General features: G+C 34.0%; 1 protein-coding gene across 1 annotated transcript in view; it reads left to right on the top strand.

The window, feature by feature from the left end:
- Positions 1–22691, top strand: part of Diaph3 (diaphanous related formin 3) — a 450161-nt gene that overhangs the window by 307256 nt on the left and 120214 nt on the right. Inside the window, exon 25 of the mRNA XM_070002884.1 lies at positions 632–767. Within this exon, the coding sequence (XP_069858985.1) occupies positions 632–767 (136 nt within the window). The remainder of the gene's footprint in view (positions 1–631; positions 768–22691) is intronic.

The raw sequence follows: 22691 nt of genomic DNA on the forward strand, positions 1-22691 counted from the left end.
AACTCAGAAATAGGAAATTAAGTAGCTAATCACATATGTATTGAGATCTTTTTGATTAACATGTTATTATTGATTTTGATCAACAGTTCTTATTGATTTTGATCAAAAGTTGTCTTTATGACACTTCTCTATATGGGAAACATTGAAAAATTATTGCACATAATATAAAGGTAACTATTACAAGGTGTCAGCCCTTCTTTTTTCCTGGTGCCTAATAAACAGGGAAAATATGGAAGGCTCATACAAATTGTAAGATGTGCTTTTGAAAATGTATGTTGGAAATCAGATTTGATTTGTGAATTAAATGCTTTTTTATTTTTAGTTTGTATCTCCCTTCACTCTTTTAGCTAATTCCACTTCAATGTAGGTGTTGTAAATGTAATAGTATTTATAGATACATAATGATTATAACAGGAGTTTTATGTATAACTTTCTAAAGAATAATATAAACTAAGCATTTGCCATTCTTTAATATTTAAACATAACTGTTACTAATATAAGAATTAAGCATTGTCTAAAGATATTCAGTTATGAGCCTACTTTTGGTATAATTTCAGATTGATGTTTTTCCTTTTTCTTGTAGAATCATCATAGGTTGCAATTAACCATTTTTCAAATTTGTTTGAAATAGCAAGCAATAAAGGAAAACATCAAAAAAAAAGAAGCAATAGAAAAAGAAAAACGTGCCAGGATCGCCAAAGAATTAGCAGAGAAAGAAAGACTGGAACGCCAGCAAAAGAAAAAACGCTTACTTGAGATGAAGACTGGTAAGTACTAATTTCTATTCATCTTGTGGAGACTTAAGATTTATTTGGGCTTAGCACTTTATTGTACTTGAACAAAGATATAGTGACTTACTTCTGTAATTAAACCACACAGCAATGCCCTCTCCAGTTTGCTCATAAGTACTGTCTTTATTTTAATGTTGGTCATGGATGACTTGGTCCTCTGGTATGCTCGTTTGTTTGCACTATAATCCCCCATCTTTCACTACTGCTTGGATAATCAAACCATAATGGTGTGTTTTAAGTAACGGAAGTTCCATCCCAGGAAATTGACTCAGGGAATTCTATGGGACATATGGTCTAGTTTACTCCCCCAAATACTGTATGGAGTAGAAAATTGGGAAGGAGGAAAAATTTATTAAGATATTTGAGAAAAAGCAACAGTTGTGGCTCAAAGTAATGTATTTCTGTTAAGGCTCCTGTTTTATGCTGGGAAAGGAGGGCATGGAGTGGGTATGAGAAAAAGAATTAGAGAAAGAGACATGAGAGCCATGGAAATCAATTTATATGGAACTACAAATGACTGTAGAAAAAAGAAGTCTGAAAGTTAGGGATTATTTTTTCCTTCTAGACATGACACTATTGTTGTCAGTATATTTCATAGTATCCTTTAGAAGCTCATACTAAAATTCCACAGACAAAAAGATGTGGTGTCTGAGATTTGTGTAAATATAGTCTGGGATGACTGGGAGGTGGGCGATTTTATAGATAAAACAAGATGTGCCATAAATAGTAATTGTTAAAGTTGGATAATGGGTACTTGGGAGAAAGAATGTCCTTACTATTTTCTCTAGTTTGTATATTTTCACTTTTTATAATAATTTGCTTTTGGAACATCTTTAAAAAAGAAAAAAAAATGAGAATTTTATAGAAACTGTATTTTGGAAGCTAAAAGATACCACTAATGTAGAAGCAAAACGCATTCAGTAAATTCTACTTACATTTTCATCCCCTTAAAAATTCTGACTCTTTTGCTTCCAATCCACTAAGGATTGCAGAAGGTTTTAATTAAAATCCATCAGCTTCACTGCTAAATCACCATAGTTTGTAACTGAGGTCTGCAGTTGCACCTAAGGTTTCCCCAGAGATAGACAGAGCTGCCTACTAGTGCTTCTTTACTTTCATTTTTACAGGCATATTTTATGTTTAATAAACCTAACTGACTATCTTAATATATTATTGCTCTTGTTTCTTTAAGGAAAAAAATCATAAAAGTACATTTTTTGTTTATGTGTGAAATTCAGAAAGTGTTACTAGAAATATCTTTGAAGTATTTACAGAAACAAAGATCAGAAAGGTTTAATATTTACTTTAAAAATATACACCAGAGGGCTGGGAAGGTGGCTCAGTGGTAGAGCGCTTGCCTTGCATGCCTGAGGCCCTAGGTTCGATTCCCCAGCACCACATAAACAAAAAGAAAAAAGCTGGAAGTGCCACTGTGGCTCAAGTGGTAGAGTGCTAGCCTTGAGCTGAAGAGCTGAGGGACAGCGCCCAGGCCCAGAGTTCAGGCCCCACAACTAGACCCCCCCACCAAAAAAAATATATTATATATATATATATATATATATATATATATATATATATATATATACACACATTTTGGCTGTAGATTTACAGCCTGTTATGAGGAGACTTTCAGGATTTCTGTTACATCAATTTGAAATTTTTTAATGCAAATTTTAGTGGAATCTCAAGAACACTTTAAGTTGTTAATTTCTTTAAGAAAAGAATCCATTTTTAAGGATAATTGAATTTATTTCTTTCAACATAAAAATATTACTTTTGCATTATGTGAAACGCCTCAAATGTATTAGATCAGAAGGCAACTAACCACAATCTCCCTATCAAAAGGACCATTGTTAACATTATGGCACATTGTTCTTTCAGTTTTAAATATTTCTACTTTTGTGTAATTGCTGCTATCATAGTGAATATATAAATTAAGTATCTTGCTTTATTTTGCTTTCTGAATGTTTTATGTTATTCTTAATCTGTAATTTTTAAGATGTATGTAATTGAACTCACTAAGTGTGTCATCCAATTTAATTGACATTATTCAATGACAATGTATAGATGTTTTGGATTTTTCAATGTACTCCATATATTAACATAAATAATTTGAAAATGTTCATAGTAACTTCATTAAAATAATATGTTTTTGTGTTCATGTTGTCAAATAGATTTTCAAGATGTTACCCTAATTTCCTCAGCTTTCTATATGGGATTATGGGTTATAACCTCAGTTGAGGATCCTCTCTCCTCTCTCTCTCTCTCTCTCTCTCTCTTTCTCTTTCTCTCTCCACCTCATCTCTTTTAGATTTTCTGTTGATTTAATAGATTAAAGTTATTTAATAGATTAAAGTTTTATTATCCTATGTTTTATTATCCTAATTTGAGTTTTGAATCAGAGATTTTATAAGTGCATTTAGTTAATTTGTTTTCCTTCTTTTTAAATTATGTTTGTACTAGACTTTTTCTATTATTCATTAGGTATTACTGTTTTTCTTTTATATATCTGTAATATTTTATGGTAATTGTGGCCTTGGTGATTTTATCTCATTACCTTTGAGTTTAAAAGGTAATCTTTATATAACTTGTTTGGTGCATGTACCAGGGCGTGAACTCAAGGTCTATACTTGCTTGGTTTTCTTGCTCATGGTTGGTGTTCTACCACTTGAGCTAAACCTTCAGTCAGCATTTTTTTCTGGCTAATTAGAGATGGAGTCTTGTAGACTTTCTTCCTGGGCAGGATTCAATCCTTGATCTTCTTAGCTCTCAGCCTCCTGAGTAGTTAGGATGACAGGCATGACTACCTGGCACCCAACTGAGAAAGTAATCTTCAGACTAATTTTGTATCCACTTTTCTACCTTAAATTGGTCATAAAATGACTCAATTCCCTTAACTCATCTATTTGATATTTACTGGGGTCTGTTTATGATTTTTATCCAAATGATTCTATTGTTAACCATCAGCTGGTTAATAATTGGTTTATTTTACTTAACAATAGATAATTGGGGATAGTTGAAGATATTACTTTTCATTCTCAATTTTTAAAATTAATTTGAATATTTGAATTTTAATGGTTAAAGATTCAGTTCCAACTGGTGATTATCATAGAGCTTGTTAATATTTGAGCATCATATTTCATACATTGGGCTGGTAGCATGAAACCTTTTCCTTACTATTTCTTTCCACACAATATTTAAAATATCAAAGATGGGTCTCAAATACATGAAAGATCCCAATAGGAATTCTCAAGGCCTTTTATGTGTTACGTTTACATATATTCCCCATTCTTCAATATTCTTTAGGGCATTGTTCTTCAGAGCATATCCGGAATAATATTTTTTTTGTATACTAAAGCTGAAAACTGTAAGAGTCTACTTTCGAGGTATTTTTACTTTTAAAAACATTGAAAGGTTTGGCCAACAATCTTAGATTTCTTTCCTTATATTGGTATTTTAATGTAGAGATAATTCCCAAACTTCATAGCATGTAAATATATTTTCCATACTTTAGGTAAAACTTTCTTAAATGTATCTAAACATAAATAAATATAAATCAACAATGATTATCTGAATGGTTGTTAATTCTCCCTTAAACATAACACAATATAGAAAAAAACTATAGTCTATTGAAGTAGTTTCTATAATGAAGCAAGTCAAATAAATATCAACAGTCATTAGTTTCAGAGAATACATTTTTACATGTTTAAATAGTGTAAATACACAATCACCTTTTTCTTTCCACATTAATGTATAGAATATGCTTTTGGCAAATTATGATTATGATGTTATTTGTAACATTTATAAAATAGAAGTTGCTAATGTGTATCTTATTAGTTTGGTTTAATGAAAAACATTGGGGGTTCTCTTAATGCATGCCTTGAATTCTGTGCATTCCTGAGACTTTGCAAATATATCTTCAAGGTTATAAAATATGTATTTCTATTATAAACTATTTTTATTATATACTATTGTATTATTAGCCACTTTTGTTTCCTTTGTTTGTCAATATATAGGGATTTTTCCCAGATTCTGAGATTATAGTGATAATTACAAATTAATAAGATACCATCCATAATGAAATTTATAACTATTAGTGAGTTAACCAAATTTATAGTAAAATTTTAGACTTTGTGTGTGAATTAAAATAATAGGTTGTTGGGATAGAGGATGTCAGGGTGGTAGTAATCAAACTGGGATTTAGAGAATTATTAAGAATATTAACATATATGAAACTTCCTAATTTAAAATACTACTTTATAGAAATTCTGAGATATTGATTGTGTTTATAACTAGTATCTTTGATTTTTGACAAGCAAGTTTATATTTCTGTGCTACACTAGGATTATATATGTTATATGTTATATGTTATTTTAAATATGTAACTATGAGCATCAGCTTAAACTTTATGGAAGCTATTTTTTTTCCTCTGCAGGTATTTTATTTTGGTATAGAAAAAACATTAGTATTCAGATCTTCGTAGAAATCTTCAGCGTTGCTTTTCTCATATTAAAAATATGGAAGGATAAATTATTGAATTTACATTCATTTTTTGCTTTTATTTCATCCTATTTTTTGTATGCATCTTATTTTTGTGTACCTTTAATGATAGTGGAAGAGAAGAATTTTCACATATCTCTGTCCTAAACCTACAGGGAACTTCCTTCCATATATTTCCATGACTTTAACATTTCTACTATGCAAATAAGGACCAGATTTTATTCCACAGATTTGCAAATTCTTGTATCAATACCTGAAGTACTGGAGTAAATAAACTCTTGTCTTTCTTACCCATCATAAATTGCTGCTTGCTTTTGGCAAGAAAATAGATAATTCTTTTCAAATCTACTATTATTTATTATCAGTAACATTTCAGAATGCCATTTTTGTTAATAGAATATAAAGAAAGATAAAAGAGTAGGCTAAATTTCCTTAAAAGCCAGTTTGAGCAGCAAATCCAAAAGAAGCACAGATTTTTATGGTATCATTTTATAATTTAAAGATCTTTTTCTTCTCATTTAAAAAAAAATCCTTTAAAGAGATGTGTCTGGACCTCTCAAATACTCATATTCTCTTATTTCTACTGAATAATTGGGCATTATTTTCTAAAAAATAAGCAAATTGCATTTTCTAAGTGCATTTTATCAGTATGTGAGTTTTTAATAAGTTATCTAAAGTTGATTTTTAAATTTCTAATATTTATTTTCAAAAATGTCTAAGTTTCTGTGGAACCTAGTTAGGATAAACAACTAGCATTCACTTATCTGAGTAACATCTATTCTTATGTGTAATTATTTCTAGAAAGACAAATGGGAATAATAAAGTTATGTGATTATCTTCTTTTTGTACAAAGTCCATTTTTGTTTTTATACAAATTACTTCTGTTTTTTAATCATGGAAATAAATAGGCCATTTGATAATATAATTCAAATATTGTGCTTTAAGACTTCCTGAGTATATGTTGATTCACATAATTTTTAAATAGCACATCAGAATGGCCTTCAAATGGACTCTGTGTAATTATGTTTTGTGGGGGTAGTAAATAAGAGCTTACTTAATGGAGCAATAAAAACTTTCTGAGCATATCCTATATTTTAGTCTATAGGTTGCAATTTGTCTATTATTTATTGGAGTTAAATGTCTCATTTGGTACAACTTCAGTCTATTAAATAAAGAGATAATTAGCTTTTAGAAATCTATTGTTTACCCACATGGGCAAAACTGCTCCTTTGTTTTCCATTCTGTAATTTAGAATAACTAAGCACTTAGATATCCATTTTAGAGGAAATGCATATTACATAAATACTACTTGGAAATGTCTCTGCCAATCTCTACAGACATGCAATTAATGCGTGCGCTTGCTTTCATAAAGGTTTTGTCAATGACTGTCCTCTACAGATATCATAAAATTTAGATTATTCTCTGTCCTTGTGCATATTTTAGTTTTGTGCATTTTTCTAGTGTTATTGGCAGTCAGTGCGTGTAAATAAAGCCAATGGTTTTAATAACTTCTCTATATAGAAGGGAAGAATGGATTAAATTGTGTAGACTTGGAGTTTTCCTATCATTCCATCTTTTATAGAACATTAATAATAACTTATATAGCTAATATTTGTTCATTGCTTTTGCTTGGTAGTCATGTGTATATTTAATATTATACATAATGTTTACAATAAATTTATGAGACTATTTTTATGAGAAGTTTAAATATATTTGCACATGTTCATATGTTTGGCTTGGCCACTAGACTTAAGGACTGGCTTCACTGCCAGGACTATTGTGCTGGTTTTTTTCTTAAATACTGATGATTTAATTATAATAGCTCAGGAAAAAAGAGCCAAAGCTATTATTTGTATTTGGCAAAAGTCACTAGTCTATAACAAAATAAGTAGATAGAGAATTACCTTCTTTGGTAGCTTTAGGTGAGAGGGACAACATCACCATCGTTTGTACTATAACCAGTGGTTTTATGCCAGGTGTCCTCTTCCTTTGTTTTTGCAAGTTTTAGAAGACTACTAAACTTAGGAATGCTTACCTACTTTAGTTCAGATTCCATTTTGACACTTCCCTTTGTCCAAAAACATGTTTACTTTAATTCGAAGGACCAGGAAAATAATGTTAGCCACTCTTTCAGCTTCAAAGAGGGATTGATTCTTCAATGGTATGAATAGTTCTAGGCCCAAAAGAGTTCCTGTGCTCAATAGTTCCAGTGCTCCATTCATTCTAAGGAATGAATGTCTCCAATCTTTTCCATGTTTGACCTAGAAAAGAATTTAAAGAACCAAAAACTTTGTACTATAGAAGACACACTGAGGGTACTTTATGTCACAACAAAAAAAAAAAGGGACCTCCTGTTGACCTGCAGACCATCTTTTCTTTCTGATGTTAACATGATACTAAAATTCTATTCTCCGAATACTATCAATGGGTGTTTACTCGAAAGGTTTCTAAGTGTCTAATACACATATTTTCATTCATGTGCAGAAATCTTTCATTTAACTGAGACAGCTTCAATGACAATCACTCATTTAGAGTCTAGTCTTTCTGTACATTAATATGGATTATTTTGGTGCAGCTGCCCAATGTTCATACAGCGTTCTCTGTCTTCTTCTAACTAGCCTAGACAGAGATAAGCTTCTACATTTGTCACCATAAAAGTATCTTACAACTCATTTTTTCTACTTTCCTTCTTCCTCCCTTTTCCTCTCCTTCATTTTTCCTCTATCCTGCCTCCCTTCTTTCTTTCTTGTTTTCTTTCTACTCCTTTACTTCTTGCTAACCCAGTTTGAAGAACATCTTACTGATTGTTATACTGATTTTAAAGTGACTTTCTCATTGAGTTCTTTTAAAATATTTCCATTGCTATTATTATTACTATTATTGCTATTATTATTTATTAATTATATTTTAATTTCACAAAATCCTTCCTTCCTTCCTTCCTACCTTCCTTGTTTCCTTCCTTCTTTCCTTCCTTCCTTCCTTTTTGTTTTTGGTAGGTTGTGCAGTTTGAACTCAGGACCTGGGTGCTGTCCCTGAGCTATTTTTTTCAAGGATAACCTTCTTCAATTTTGAGCCACAGTGCAAATTCTGGTCTTCTGGTTTTCTGGTGGTTAATTGGAGATAAGGGTCACATGGACTTTGCTGCCATGACTGGCTTTGAACCACAATCCTCAGATCTCAGCCTCCTGAATAGTTAGTATTATAGGCCTGAGCCACCAGCGCCTGGATCTTTCATTATTAAATTAAAATTAAATCATATATAACATCAAAACCAAATTGACAAAATTAAATTAGTTTTATAAACTCAATTTATCAGTGGATTTAGTGAAACACTAAATTCCAACATCTTTTTATGTTGAAAACATACAAAATAGGGGCTGGAAGGTGGCTCAATGGTAGAGTGCTTATCTTGCATGTATGAGGCCCTAGGTTCAATTCCTCAGACACATAAGCAGAAAAAGCCGAAGTGGCACTGTGGTTCAAGTGGTAGCATTCTAGCCTTGAGCTGAAGAGCTGAGGGACAGTGCCTAGGCCCAGAGTTCAAGACCCATGACCAACAAAAAACAAAAACAAACAAAAAAAACCCCACTAAATAATAAACCTCCAATAGAATCAATTATCAATTCTACTTATTGTTAATAAATGTAGTAGCTTCTTTTTAAAATATTTTTATAATATTTACTAGTTATACAAAGGAGTTACCATTCACCAATGCAGTTTAGGAATACAGTGCATCTGGATCAATGTCACCCCTTTCAAACTACAATTCACCCCTCCCAACCTACAACTTCTCTTGCTTATCTTAATTTTAGGTATGCATTGACTTTTTTTTTTTTTTGCCATTTAACAAAGTAGTTTGTATGTACAATGCATCTTGATCTGTGTTATCACTTCAACATCTTAACCCCTCTTTGACCCACACAGTGGAATTCTACCCATCTGTCAGAAAGAATGATATTATACCATTCATAAGGAAATGGAAATACTTGGAACAAAGTATATTAAGCAAACTAAGCCAGACCCAAAGAAACATAGATTATACAGTTTCCCTCATTTGTGGTAGCTAGCCTGTGCCTATAAATCTACAAGTAAATACACTAGTTGGTAAGCAAGGGGTTACACATGAAGTAACTAAATTATAATAGACACTATGGAATGCAAATAATGTAATTCTTTAAAAAAAAATACTCTCAACACTTAACAAAACTAAGTACCAGGAACTGAATAGTTGCAAGAGAGGCAGGCGGGGCCATAGGGAGAGGCATAGAAGAATTGAAGGGGGTAAGGAGGGAGATGCAGGCAAGAATTCATAGAACACTTTATGAGGACTTGATATATAATTTTAACTGTACATTGAAGAGAAAATAAACCAGTTATTGTTTAGATTTGTTTTGGAACAAAAGATTGAATACCAATTGTCTTAAACTTTATTTGGGCCCAAATATTTTAAATCATTACAATGTAGCCTGAATTCCTTCTGAAAATTTTATTGAAGAAATTGTACAATTATGATCACTATTCATAGCATTTCTATTACCAAGTACAAATTTATCCAACCATACTCTATGGCAAAAGTCATATGAGCCAGTTATTTTAATCTCACAATATGAAGAAGTCTGTAACTTTGATAAAGTCATGAAAATACATTGTATTGTAACTGAGAACTCAGTCACAGTGGCATCTTCTATGTGTTTAACATTGAATTCTCCTTTGCTAACTGTCACCCCAGTCAACGATTATTTACATTGTATGCAGTTTCTAAAGCAGTAGATTTTTGTCATGTTGTCATGACAACACATCAGATTGCCAATCCTGAGTAAAATTATTATTGGGATTTTGTGGAAAATTGTCATATTTTTAATTTTAGAAGCAGAAAATTAGTATTTTTATTGTTCAGCTTTAGTTATAAACCAATCTTTATAGAACATATCCTATTTATATATTCTAATGATTAACTATAAAGTTTAAATAATTCCAGTTTAGAATATGAAAACTGAGACCTCCAGTTGTTTGTAAATCCATAGAAACAGACTTTTGAACCTGTTTAGCACCTTCATGAATGTCTAGAACACTACTTTTTGTTTTGTTTTGTTTTCTGTTGTCTCCCTTTATTTCTTACATTATCTTTAAGTAATTTTACAAAGTACTTTCCATCTAGCAAAGCAGTTTATGAATTTAATGCATCTTGATCCATGTCACTCTCTTCAGCATTCTCACTCATACCTCCCAACTCACCAGTTCCCTCACTTTTCTTAATTTTATAGGATATAAATTAAATTCTTGATTCTATTCTCTCTCCTTTCTCCTATTCATTCATCTACCCCTCTCTCCTTGAGTGTACTTCACCTCTATCAAGTACCTACTTCCTGGTGTTTATTTTGATGTCCTTTGACTTAGCATTTCTCAGGAATTCCACTGTTTGCATTCTCCCTTGATTCTACCATATTTCAGTTAATACATTTGTATACACTTAAGTACCACCAAACATATTTACTTATACATTATAAGCTAAATCTATTTTCAACATGTAAAGGAAAACATACAACTTGTTTCTCTTATTTCTCTGACTTATTTCTCTAAACATAATTTATTCCATATTTTTCCACTCCTTTACAAATGATGCAATATTATTCTAATTGATGAGTAAAATTCCATATATATCACATTTTCTTTATCCATTCATCCTTTAAGGGGCATCCTGGGCTGATTTTATACCTTTGCTCTGGTGATTAGTACTTCAATGAGTATCATTGTGCTGGTGGCTTTGCTCTATCTTGGTTTGTAATCTTTTGGGTAAATGCTCAAGAGTTGAATTACTAGATTATAGTGTAGTTCTATGTTTAGGCTTTTGATGAACCTCCATACTGCTTTCTAGAGTGGTTGAAGAAGTTTACATTCCCATCAACAGTGTATTAGAGTATCATTTTGGTCACATCTTCACCAGCATCTATTATTGTTTGTTTTCTTAATAATGGCCATTCTAACTGGGTGAGATAGAGTCTCAGTATTGTTTTGATTTGTATTTCCTTTATGACCAGAGATGCTGTGCATTTCTTCATTGGTCATTTTAAATTCTTCTCTTAAATCTGAAGTCATTAGTCTATTTATTAACTGGGTTGTTGGGTCTTTGAGTGTTTAATTTTTAAAGCTCTCTTTACATTCTGGATATTAGGCCATTGTCTGATGTATGTATAGCTGACAAAATTCTTCTCCCATTCTGTAAGCTATTTAGATTGTTAACTATGCCTTTTACTGTACAGAAACTTTTTTATTCTGATGCAATCCCAGTTTTGAGTACACTACTTTTAAGAAAAAATATAGATACACCTTGCAGTTGCAAAATAGGTGAAATTTATATGTGAATTAAATATTCATACTTGTTGGTATCAATGAAATCACTAGAAAAACCAATCCAACAGAGTCGTAACCAAACACACATGCATTCACAAACAAGTAACCTAGCCTCAACTGCATCAAATGTGAATCTTCATGCCACCAAATCCTCCTTCCAACAGAGAAATGCTTCCCGAGGTTGATCTTGTAATGATGTCATTTTATAGCATCCATTCATTTTGTTCCCCTTTCTAACACTTCCCCACAGTCAAAAATAGTCTAAACACATCTACAGAGGATATACTTTTCATTGACTTCTATTTCTGTTGGGCTGCTTGTAAAATTACTCCTCTGGAACAATTATTTCTACTTCTTTATGTTTATTTCTTGAATTCCTTTTTACATAGAATTTTAAGCTGGCGAATAGTATAAAATATGACTTAGTTTAATTCCTGTGTTTCCCAAAATACCTTATCCAAACAATATTCATACTGGATATTGAAGTGTCTTTATTACCATTTACGTCTTGCCATTTAAATTACATTTTCTGTGGTTCATTTGTTTTAATCTCATGCTTCTAGCAGAATTACATTGCTCAAGAACACGACCATATGCATTCCTGATCTCCTAAGAGAGTTTGTGCTTGTAGAAGATATCACAGAAGACATTAAGGTGTCAAACAATAAGAGTGGCACTGGTCTAAAGCCATACCTTTCATTTTGTATTTAGTTCAACATTTTGTTCTTTATAGAAGTTATATGTCAAACTATGCGCATAGAGCTAAATGCACTGGCACTTTTGTGAAGTTTTGTGGAAATTAGTGAAATCTATTACTTTACATATTATCTTTTAATAACTTCATGCTACCGTATAGTTATAACACAAAACTTATATCCCATGAAGCTTAAAATGCTTGCTACCTGGCGCTTTATAGAAAAAGTTTAATGATGTCTGGTAGAAATCAAAGCTGTTTTCTGTTTTTTCTTTCTTTCTTTCTTTTTTTTTTTTTTTCTGTCGGTTGTGGGGCTTGAACTCGGCCTGGGCACTGTCCCTCAGCTCTTCAGCTCAAGGCCAACAACGCTCTACCACTTGAGCCATAGCGCCACTTCCTGTTTTCTGAGTGGTTTATTGGAGATAAGAATCTCACGGACTTTCCTGCCTGGGAAGGCTTTGAACCATGATCCTCGGATCTCAGCCTCCTGAGTAGCTAGGATGACAGGCGTGAGCCACTGGTGCCCAGCCAATGGTGTGTGTGTGTGTGTGTGTGTGTGTGTGTGTGTGTGTGTGTGTGTGTGTGTGTGTGTGTGTGTGTGTGTGTGTGTGTGTGTGTGTGTGTGTGTGTGTGTGTGTGTGTGTGTGTGTTTTAACATACTAAGTGAAAACTAAAAATTAATTTATTTTTCTTCTGCCTTTAGGCAAAGGATGCATTTGCCAACTGTCTAGTTTGGCTGAAAAACATAAGCAACTTGTGATTACCTAAGTAAAAATGTTGATAGTAATACTGATAATTGTTAGGGAAGACTCAGTCTTAAAGCCTATTTCTTACTACAGAGAATTATCTGATTTTAGATTGGATTAATTTGGAATGGAAAGCTGTGGAGCTGAACTTTTGAAAAACTCAGAAGCATCTGGGCTGTGTATTCTTTCATTTGCCAATCTCATACACCATTGTGCTTTTATCCCTTTATTCCAGCTCATAGGTGACAGGATTTCTATGCTACTGTTTATATATCTTTTGAGATGAAAATATCAATATATCAAAAGGTCATAGGTAGAGCCAAGTTTTTATTTTATATTTTTATTAATAAGCATTTTCTTTTCTCTCCCTACTTTTGGTCATTCTAACATTCTGTCTTTAAAGTTGAAAGAAATTCATTCACGGGTGCTGGAATTGGTCATGAAGTTTGTACAAAGACTACAGTTATTATATTAAAAAGGAAGAAAAGAACCTAAGTAGTATTTGGCTTTTGACAATGAATAAATATGCCTTAGAGCAGTCTGGGAAAATTACGCATAGAAATAGAATATTTATGTTACTTGTAAGTAGTATAAATAGACATTAGTATTTAGATGAAATTAGATATTATTTTGTAATAGGATTTTAAAAATATTGTTTCCTAGTTAGCTTCCTTTCTTAGATATCCAAAGATCTGCAAGAAAATTAGAAGTAACATAATATTCAGAGTTTACATCAAGGGCAGCCTAACACAGACTAGAATGCCCAAGGCAAGAAAAATATGACACCACTGTAGTAATAGAAAACAGATGCTGGAATGCTTTTAGAAGGAGCAGTTCTTGGGAGACCATTGCCTGGCTAGAGTGAATCATCACTAACTTCCAATAATAATTATCATTCATGGGTAAAAGGGACAGTTATTTTAGTTCAGTCCAAAAAAGTCCTCTGAACGTTTATTTTTACAACTATTAGTGCAATTCAGGCAGAAGCTCTTGCAAAATGGAAACATTTTTGTTAAATGAGTGCTGAATCAGAGGTTCCTTCACTAATGTCAGTGTTGTATGAAGGATCACTGCTTAGAAAGCTGCAACCATGCCTCCATGGCCACTCCAACTCCTTTTCTCTAACTGGCAATTAGCTTAAGGATTCTAAATGTGTGACCATTTCTCTTTTTAACTTAACTGCTAAGTCTCCTTCAAGTGTTAGAAAGTAAGGAAGATTGTTTGCTTATGGAGCAAAAGGGATTATTTTGATTCAAAAGCTGGGAACTTAGAAAAAGGCCATCTTTCTAAGACTGTATTTGGGATACCTTTTAGAAGTATTGATCCTCTTAGTGATGAATTGCAATTATGGTCCCTTTTTCCGGCGGATGTTCTCAATGCTAATTAGATTGTGCTTCTACTGGAGCCACATGTGAAGAAAAGTTTTTTTTAACCTTTGTCCTCTATTATTTAGTTTAACATTTGCTATGAGTCAGTAATGCTCTTGTAAAAACCACATGGTGGAATTGTACACAATACCTGCATTGTGAAATGATAACTTTCCTGTTCAACATCTTAATCATTAACAATAAAAGTATGTATTTTAAAAATCACACAATAATGGTCACTATTTCTTAAATTCATGGAATATTTTATTACATAAAATAAAATGTTAAATATTTTAATAGAATACTTTCTGTTGCATTCCTTCTTTGTTGCACTCCTTTGCTGATTTTTTTTTGGGGGGGGTTGTTTTGTTTTGTTTGTTTCTGGTCTGAGGCTTGAACTTTATGCCTGGGCACTATCCCTGAACTCATTTTGGTCAAGACTAGCACTTTACCAGTTGAGTCACAATCGTCACTGGAATTTTCTGTGATTAATTAGAGATAAGTCTTATGGATTTTCATGCCTGGGTTGGCTTTGGACCATGATCCTCAGCACTCAGCCTAGGATTACACATGTGAGCCACTGGTTCCCAGCTTCCTTTACATTTTTTGTTGCATTCCTTTGTATCCATTTTGGTACATGAAAATACCATTTATGATTATTGGGAATACCTTCATCCTTAAAAAAAAAAATCCTAACACTGTCTTTGCCACAGCATAAACCAGCACCTGTTGAAAGTTTTTCATAGGATCCTAAAAGAAATAAGTATAAGGAAGCATAGGGTTTTGGTTGTGGTGTGCTCTAATTGGTTCTACCCAGTTTACAGTACACAACAGTGTGATCTGAGAAAGTGCTATTTTATAAACTATAATATCTACTGATATTGAGTATAGAATTTCCTAATTCTGCAATTGGAGATCTTCTGGATAGTGTAAAACAGTTGCTTTTGGCACAAAAAATATGAGAAGACTACAGTTGAAATCAAAATTTGTCCAGAATTGCTACACTCAAGTGAAGGGGAAAGCTTGCTTCACAAGTAGTGTTCCTTGTAAATATTCCCTCTCTTCTAGGAGGAAATACCTATTTTGTGTTTGACACCATCCAATTCCTAAAGTGCTGCTTTTTGATAGAATAGAAATAGAATATTACTAATTGAATACTACTAACCCAGCTATGTTCCATAAGCTCTAGAAAGGGAAAGAATGGTAAGAAGAGAGAGGGATGATATCTCTGTTTGCTATTCTTAGAGACAGAGACACTCCTGGAACTAGAAAAAAATACTTCTAATTGAATATCTCAATCAGTAGGTATTGGTGGTATCTGTATGTGGGGTGTGCATACATGTACGAGTATGTTTGTAGCATGCTCTGATAGGGAATCAGTTGATTCTGAAACAAAGAAGTTTGAGAACTTATTTTCCTTGGAAAAACTTATCAGAGGCTTTGTTGAAGCAAAAGTTTTCCCCATTTTATTGTATTGCTCAAATATTAATCTATAAAATATGAAAATATGAACTTTATATAATATACTAACTTTAAATACTTCATTCTGATTTAGCTTTTATATAAGCACCAATTTGATTTGAGTTTTTGTTTTTGTTTTTTCTTTTTTTTGCTTATGTGGTGCTGAGGAATTGAACCCAGGGCCTCATGCATGCAAGGCAAGCGCTCTCCCACTGAGCCACCTTCCTAGCCCTCTTTTTTTTTTCTTAATTTTGTTTTTCAGTACCTGTATTTTGGCTTAAATCTAGGACCTCGTCACTGTCTTTTAGTATTTTTAAGGCTATTGCTCTACCACTTGAGCCAGCTTTTTGCTGGTTAATTGAAAATAAGAGTCTCATAGACTTTCCTGCCTCGGCTGGCTTTGAGTTGCAATCTTCATATCTCACTGTCTTGAGTAGCTAGAATAATAGATGTGAGCCACCTGCACCTGGCCATTCTGTTATTTCTTAGTAAATGTTATAAAAACAAATATTTTAAACAAATTTAACTATTTTTTAAATACACCTCGAAATGAGTTACTGTGTCTAATATAGCAGCTTTTCTTTTTCCTTTTTTTAAAAATGTTTTTTGTTGTAAAGATACTGTGCAGAGAGGTTACAGTTACATGAATATTCCTTTTGAGCATTTTTACCCCCTCCTTTGCTTTTCCCCTAAGATCCCTTCCCTCCCCACCTTATCCCCTCTTCCCCCAAGTTGTGAAGTTCATTTTCAACATAGAGTCTTGTATATCTCATTGTTACAATGGGTCAACTTGCATCTTTGTTTCAGCATTTTGTTATTTCCCTTCCCCTCCCCAAATTAGAAAAGTGTATATACAAGATGCAGGGTACCAAAATCAAATATAATGAAAACAGGGGAAAGGACATACAAAAGAAACAAATATCACATGACATTTAAAACAGTGACAAAGAAAATACCTCTTGTGTTCCTATCTCAGAGTTCATTTCACTTATTTTATGGTCATATGTACATAGCTTTTGACCTTTTCTGCTTGTCTAGTAATATTATAGCAACTTTTCATAGCAGGTGTTCAATAATTATTTAAAAAATATTTACAGGATTTATGTTTGTAGGACCAAAACTTCTCAATTGTGAAATTTCTATTTATGCAGAATCACTTAAAAGTAAATTGTCCCAATCTTGGAACAAAGTATGGCATATGTTAATAAGTTTATTTTATGTTTTCTTACATAGAGTAACAAATAGGTTCATCAGAATGATGACAGCAATGTCAGGTGCAAAATGATGTGACTCTATAAATTTCTGAGCTATAACCTGTCTAATGATCAGTCACTTCTTTCTCCTTGCCTCTGACTCTGTGTGTACACATGCTCAGTAATTCATCAGAGTTCAGAGTTTAGTTTTTTGTATTTGAAATTCCCTTCTGCTCTGATTTTTTTTCTCCTCACTGAAGGAAGTCTTGAGTTTGGAATCTGGCTCTGAGCAGCACCCTTCTAAATATGTGTGTTCACCCAGTTCAATTCTGTCTAGGACAGAAACCTTATACCTACTTTGAGATAGTTTGTCTTATCTGCATTTTTTTTCAGGTTGATGACTGCTGTTCTCTTCGATGGTAACATGGGAAATTTGTTGGATCTCATTTTGGTTGGTTCCCTGGTTTTCAGCTATATTCACTGAACTTGACTTCTTTCTCTGTGAATTGTTTTTTCTCCCCAGCCAGGATCTATAGAGATTTATTGTCTTTCAGCCATATCACCAAGCTTTCTGTGGAAGTTTTTCTAGCCTTCTTGTGGCTAGACATCGGTGCATTGCTGACAGCATAATATTTTGTTTTACAAGTTGTTTCCCTCTTAGATTCTACTTCCTTTGGCTGCTACATGTCCCTTTTCCTCTGAGATGAGTGTTCAGGGCTCTTGCACTGCTGACAGTCTCACAGTCTGGCTCCAACCTGGTGGAAATACAATTTCCATTTCTGACATAAAAACATGCTGTGAATTTTCTGCTATTTGGGTGGTTTTAATACTCAGAATGGTCCTTTTGGCTTCCACATTAGAGTGGGGTAAAAGTTTCTGGGCTGGCATCTGAGCAGTAGCATAGAAACAAGTATTTCTAACCCGTTTTCACTGTATTTGATTCCAGTTTTCTGCATCTTGCATATACATTTTTGTAATTTGGGGAGGGGAAGTGGTATAGTGAAATGCTTAAATGGGATTCAGTTGACCCATTGTGACGATGGGATGTACAAGACTCTATGTTGAATATGAACTTTACAGTGTCCGGGGGGAGGACAGTGAGGGAGGATTTTGGGAGGAGGGGAAGGAAAGGATGGTAGGGGAAAAACAAAAGGGTAGGTAACAATGTACTCATTACCCTGCTCATGTAACTGTAACCCCTCTGTACAGTATCTTTACAATAAAATATATATATTTAAAAAATTTTTTAAAGAAACAAGTATTTCTGTTAGCTTTTGAAATGTGCAGACTTGGAATTAGGTGAATAGCAAGCAAATTCACTGTGAAAGGAAGGGCACTGGGCTTTGAACTTCAGGCTCATGCTTCCTCACCATGAGATCTAACCATTGAGCAACAATTCCAGTTCCATTTTCTGCTGGTTATTTTTGAGTTATGGTCATACTGTTGAGTCCCAGGACTCAACTGTTAGCCACAGTTCACTTCTGTAAAGCTTTACAGTACTTACAATTGTCACCATACTACTACCGTGTCCAACTCTCCATTAAGAAGATATCTTGAAAACTTTTCCTGCCCAGGTTGGTCTTGAATCATGATCCCAACAATCATGATCCAACCTCTCAAATAGCTACAATTACAGGTATGAGCCACCAACACCCAGCTCAAGGAGAAAACTTTTGTGAAAACGAACATGGTGCTCATGTTAGCTTTAGAACACATTGATTTTATGTCTCCAAGTTAAAGCCTTTTAAATCTGGGCAATTCATTTATCTCAATGGATCTGGCATCAGGTATAACACAACTACACCATAACTCTTAGCTTCTTTAGATGATAAAAATAAGAACAAGCTTCCTGAAAGGAAAGAGAGGGACAGCAGGAAAGACAGACAGAAAGGAAGACAGAAAGACAGACAGACAGAAAGAGAAAGAGAGAGAGAAAAAAAAAGAAAGGAAAGAGAGAAAGAGAAGTGAAAGAAATAGAAAAAGAAAAAAGAAAGAAAAGGAAGGAAGGGAGGGAGGGAGGGAAGAAAGAGAAAGACAGGAGGGAAGGAAGGAAGGAAGGAAGAAAGAAAGGAAAGGAAAGGAAAGGAAAGGAAAGGAAAGGAAAGGAAAGGAAAGGAAAGGAGGAAAGGAAAAAAAGAAATAGCTTGGCCTTTATTGTTTTTTGTTATTGTTTTGTTTTTATTTTTTCTAACTAGACTAACCAAGAAACTGAAAAAATCATGTTATTGGCTCATGAGATTAACCTGGCCTAACCTGGCCTGGCCTGGCCTGGCCTGGCCTGGCTTGGCCTAGATAATTAATCCAAGTGAGGCTTGGGTTGAGATTTCCAATAGGGTAAGGATGAGAATTTATCCTGTGGTTCTCTGGATTGAAAACAACCCAATCCTATTCTCTCCTTGAACCTAAACAGGCCAGATATTCAGATGAAAAGCTCTGATATTTGAATTCCAGTGTATTTTCTTGTCCTGTATAGCAACGTGCTAGTGATTTTTAAACCAACTTTAAAATACTAATCACACCTAATTAAATTCTGAAAGGCATTCCCAAGGTTCCTGTGTGATTTGCTTTTGTGCTTAACTTTTCGACCTAAAAAATTATAATGGGCATCAGAATACCTCCTTCATTAACATAATTACTATAGTATTGTACAAAATAATCTACCATGTAGTTATAGAATATAGTGTCTTCTATAACAATAGAAGCTCCATTAAAGGACATTTTTCATGAATTGTACATGTCTCTTCCTGGGCAGTATATTTATTGCTATTTATTACTTATTGACAGCACTTTCTTCACAACTCTGATCAATAAAAAGACATTTAGAAAAAGTTCCGACTGGGCGCCAGTGGCTCACCCCTAGCTACTCAGGAGACTGAGCTCTGAGAATCACGGTTCAAAGCCAGCCTGGGCAGGAAAGTCTGTGAGACTCTTAACTCTAGTAAACCACCAGAAAACTGAAAGTGGCACTGTGTCTCAAGTGGTAGAGCATTTGCCTTGAGCCGAAGAAGTCAGGGACAGCTCCCATGACCCACTGGGGAAAAAAAAAGAGAAAAAAAAAAGGAAAAGAAAAAGAAAAAGTTCTTAATATGGGCATAGGGAAACAAGGTTATATGCAGCAGTGTATGGCTGTAAACAAACCTTTTCATTAATGAATCAGTGCTTATGTTGATTGCTGGTTTACAATCTTGTCTCTTAAGTTTCTGAGTAGAAATTGGTTAATATGTGTAGAACAAAAATGAAAATGTCATATATTACAGAATTGGTTGACCTTTCTACAGATTGACAGATTTGCATTTTCCCAGACAAACACTCAATACATACTTCAGTCCATTAAGAACGGAGCTCATTAACATGCATGAACTAGCAGCCTGTTCTAGTTATAATGTATATTTGATGTGTGACATGCTCAGTGTAGTGTAACTACTTAGTCTGGTCATAAAAGGTAGAGCGGCCTCTTGTGATCAAGGTTGTGAGATCAATTCATTAACCTGGATAAAATCCTTATCCATGAGAACTGTCATTAGAAATGACTAGCTTTTCACTAATTAGCCCACCATTTACAACCCATAAGGTTCTCACAGATGGTAAATGTTTATAAACATCCACAGATGTGTACACAGCTGACACTCCCTTATCCTCATGAATAGGGGATATAGATATTTAGATTCTCATATAATACAAACCCCCCATGTTAGCTAGTTGTCATATCCTTTCTTTTGGACTTTTTGCCACAGCTGTTAATCAAGTAGCAAATTAATCTAATTTGAATTTCTCTTGCTGATGCACATAGCCTCTGATAAACGTACCAACATGTGGAAATATGGTCACAAGATGGCTGCCAAAAGGGTGAAATGGAATGGACAAATAGATAAACCCATTGAACAATGGAGAATTGCTTGTAGTTTTTACTATCTGTAACTAGTACCTGATTTCAAGTTTTGAAACCCAACCACTCTCAAATACTACGTTCAAGCCAGGCACTGGTGACTTATACCTATAATCCTAGCTATCTTGCTATTCCGGAGGCTGACATCTGAGGATCAAGGTTGGAAGCTAGCCTAGGGAGAAAAATCCCCATGTGACTCTTAGCTCCAATTAACCACTCAAAAACCACTCAAAAACCGGAAGTGTTGCTGTGGCTCAAAATGATAGAGCACTAGCCTTGTGCAAAAAAGCTTAGGGACAACACCCAAGCCCTGAGTTTAAGCCCCATGACCTTCCCATCCCCCCACCAGCCCCCAAAAAAATTACATTCAAATTCCCTGGAATTGAAGAGACCATCTTCATTTCAAATTAAAAATGTCATGTTTGTTTACATTTTGGACCAGTTTTAATCCTTTCTTTTTCAAATGAGTTTTTCTGAAATTTAGTTCCAATTTTTATTTTAATGTCAGCCCATCACTGTCTCATGCTGAATAAAGATTTTAAAATGTAAATATAAATAACCCAGCACATTACAAAGTTATTTTTTTCTTTTTATTTCCTGTGGTCTAAAGAATCATAGGTTTCTCCCTTCTCTTGTAAGTTAAAGGCTTCAGTGGTGATCAAAATTACCGATCATTATTTCTTCAGACTATTCTTATTACTGGGTAGTCTGTCCAATGCAGTCCCTTGACATACACAAGGGACAGGCTAGGGCGGTGGGGAGGAGAGAGCTGTCTGTCTTCCATAGTTACCAAGCACCATAATGAAAGAAGGTATCCATCACCTGATTATTTTTTTCCAACTCCCCAACTCCTCCCTCCCCCCAAAGTTGTAACGTTGTTCAACATAGTGTCTTGTACATCTCACTGGTGCAATGGGTCAACCTGTATCCTTATTTCAGCATTTTGTTATTTTCCTTCTCCTCCCCAAATTAGAAAAATGTATAAGCAACATGCAGGGCATAGGAATCAAATACAGTGAAAATAGGGGTTATACCATGGGGGAAGAACAACAACAACAAAAATCACATAGTACATTAAAAACAACTGCCACAAAGATGAAACTTCTTGTGTCCCTGTATTGGGGTTCATTTAGCTTAGCATCATCTTATATGGTCATAGATAGATAGCTTTTGAGTTTTCTGCTTGTCCTAGACATATACTAGTTATTGCAAATAAGGGAAACCATGAGACCTATGTTTCTTTGGACCTGGCTTACTTCACTTAATATAATTTTTTTCCACGTCTTTCCATTTTCTGACAAATGGGATGGTGCCATTCTTTCTGATGGAGGCATAGAATTCCATTTGTGTGTGTGTGTTTATGTGTGTATCAGTGTGTGAATCACATTTTCTTGATCCATTAATCTACTGAGGGGCATCTGAGTTAATTCCATATCTTAGGTATGGTAAACAATGCTCCGATAAACACAGTTGTGCTGGTAGCTGTAGTATGGCCTTATTTGTGATTGGGTAAATGTCCAAAATGGGATTGCTGGATCATAGGGGAGCTCTATGTGTAGTCTTTTCATACTGCTTTCCAAAGCCATCACCTGATTATTGTGGACAACAATTCAGTGAAGTTCATTTGGGATTTGGGAATGAGATCTGGTCTCCGTGCCCAGCTTCAGGAAATCAGGTATCCACTGCAACTGGGTTATTTGTA

The sequence above is a fragment of the Dipodomys merriami genome, unplaced genomic scaffold (assembly GCF_024711535.1).
Source record: "Dipodomys merriami isolate MVZ:Mamm:240054 unplaced genomic scaffold, mDipMer1.0.p SCAF_6, whole genome shotgun sequence".
Taxonomy (NCBI): domain Eukaryota; kingdom Metazoa; phylum Chordata; class Mammalia; order Rodentia; family Heteromyidae; genus Dipodomys; species Dipodomys merriami.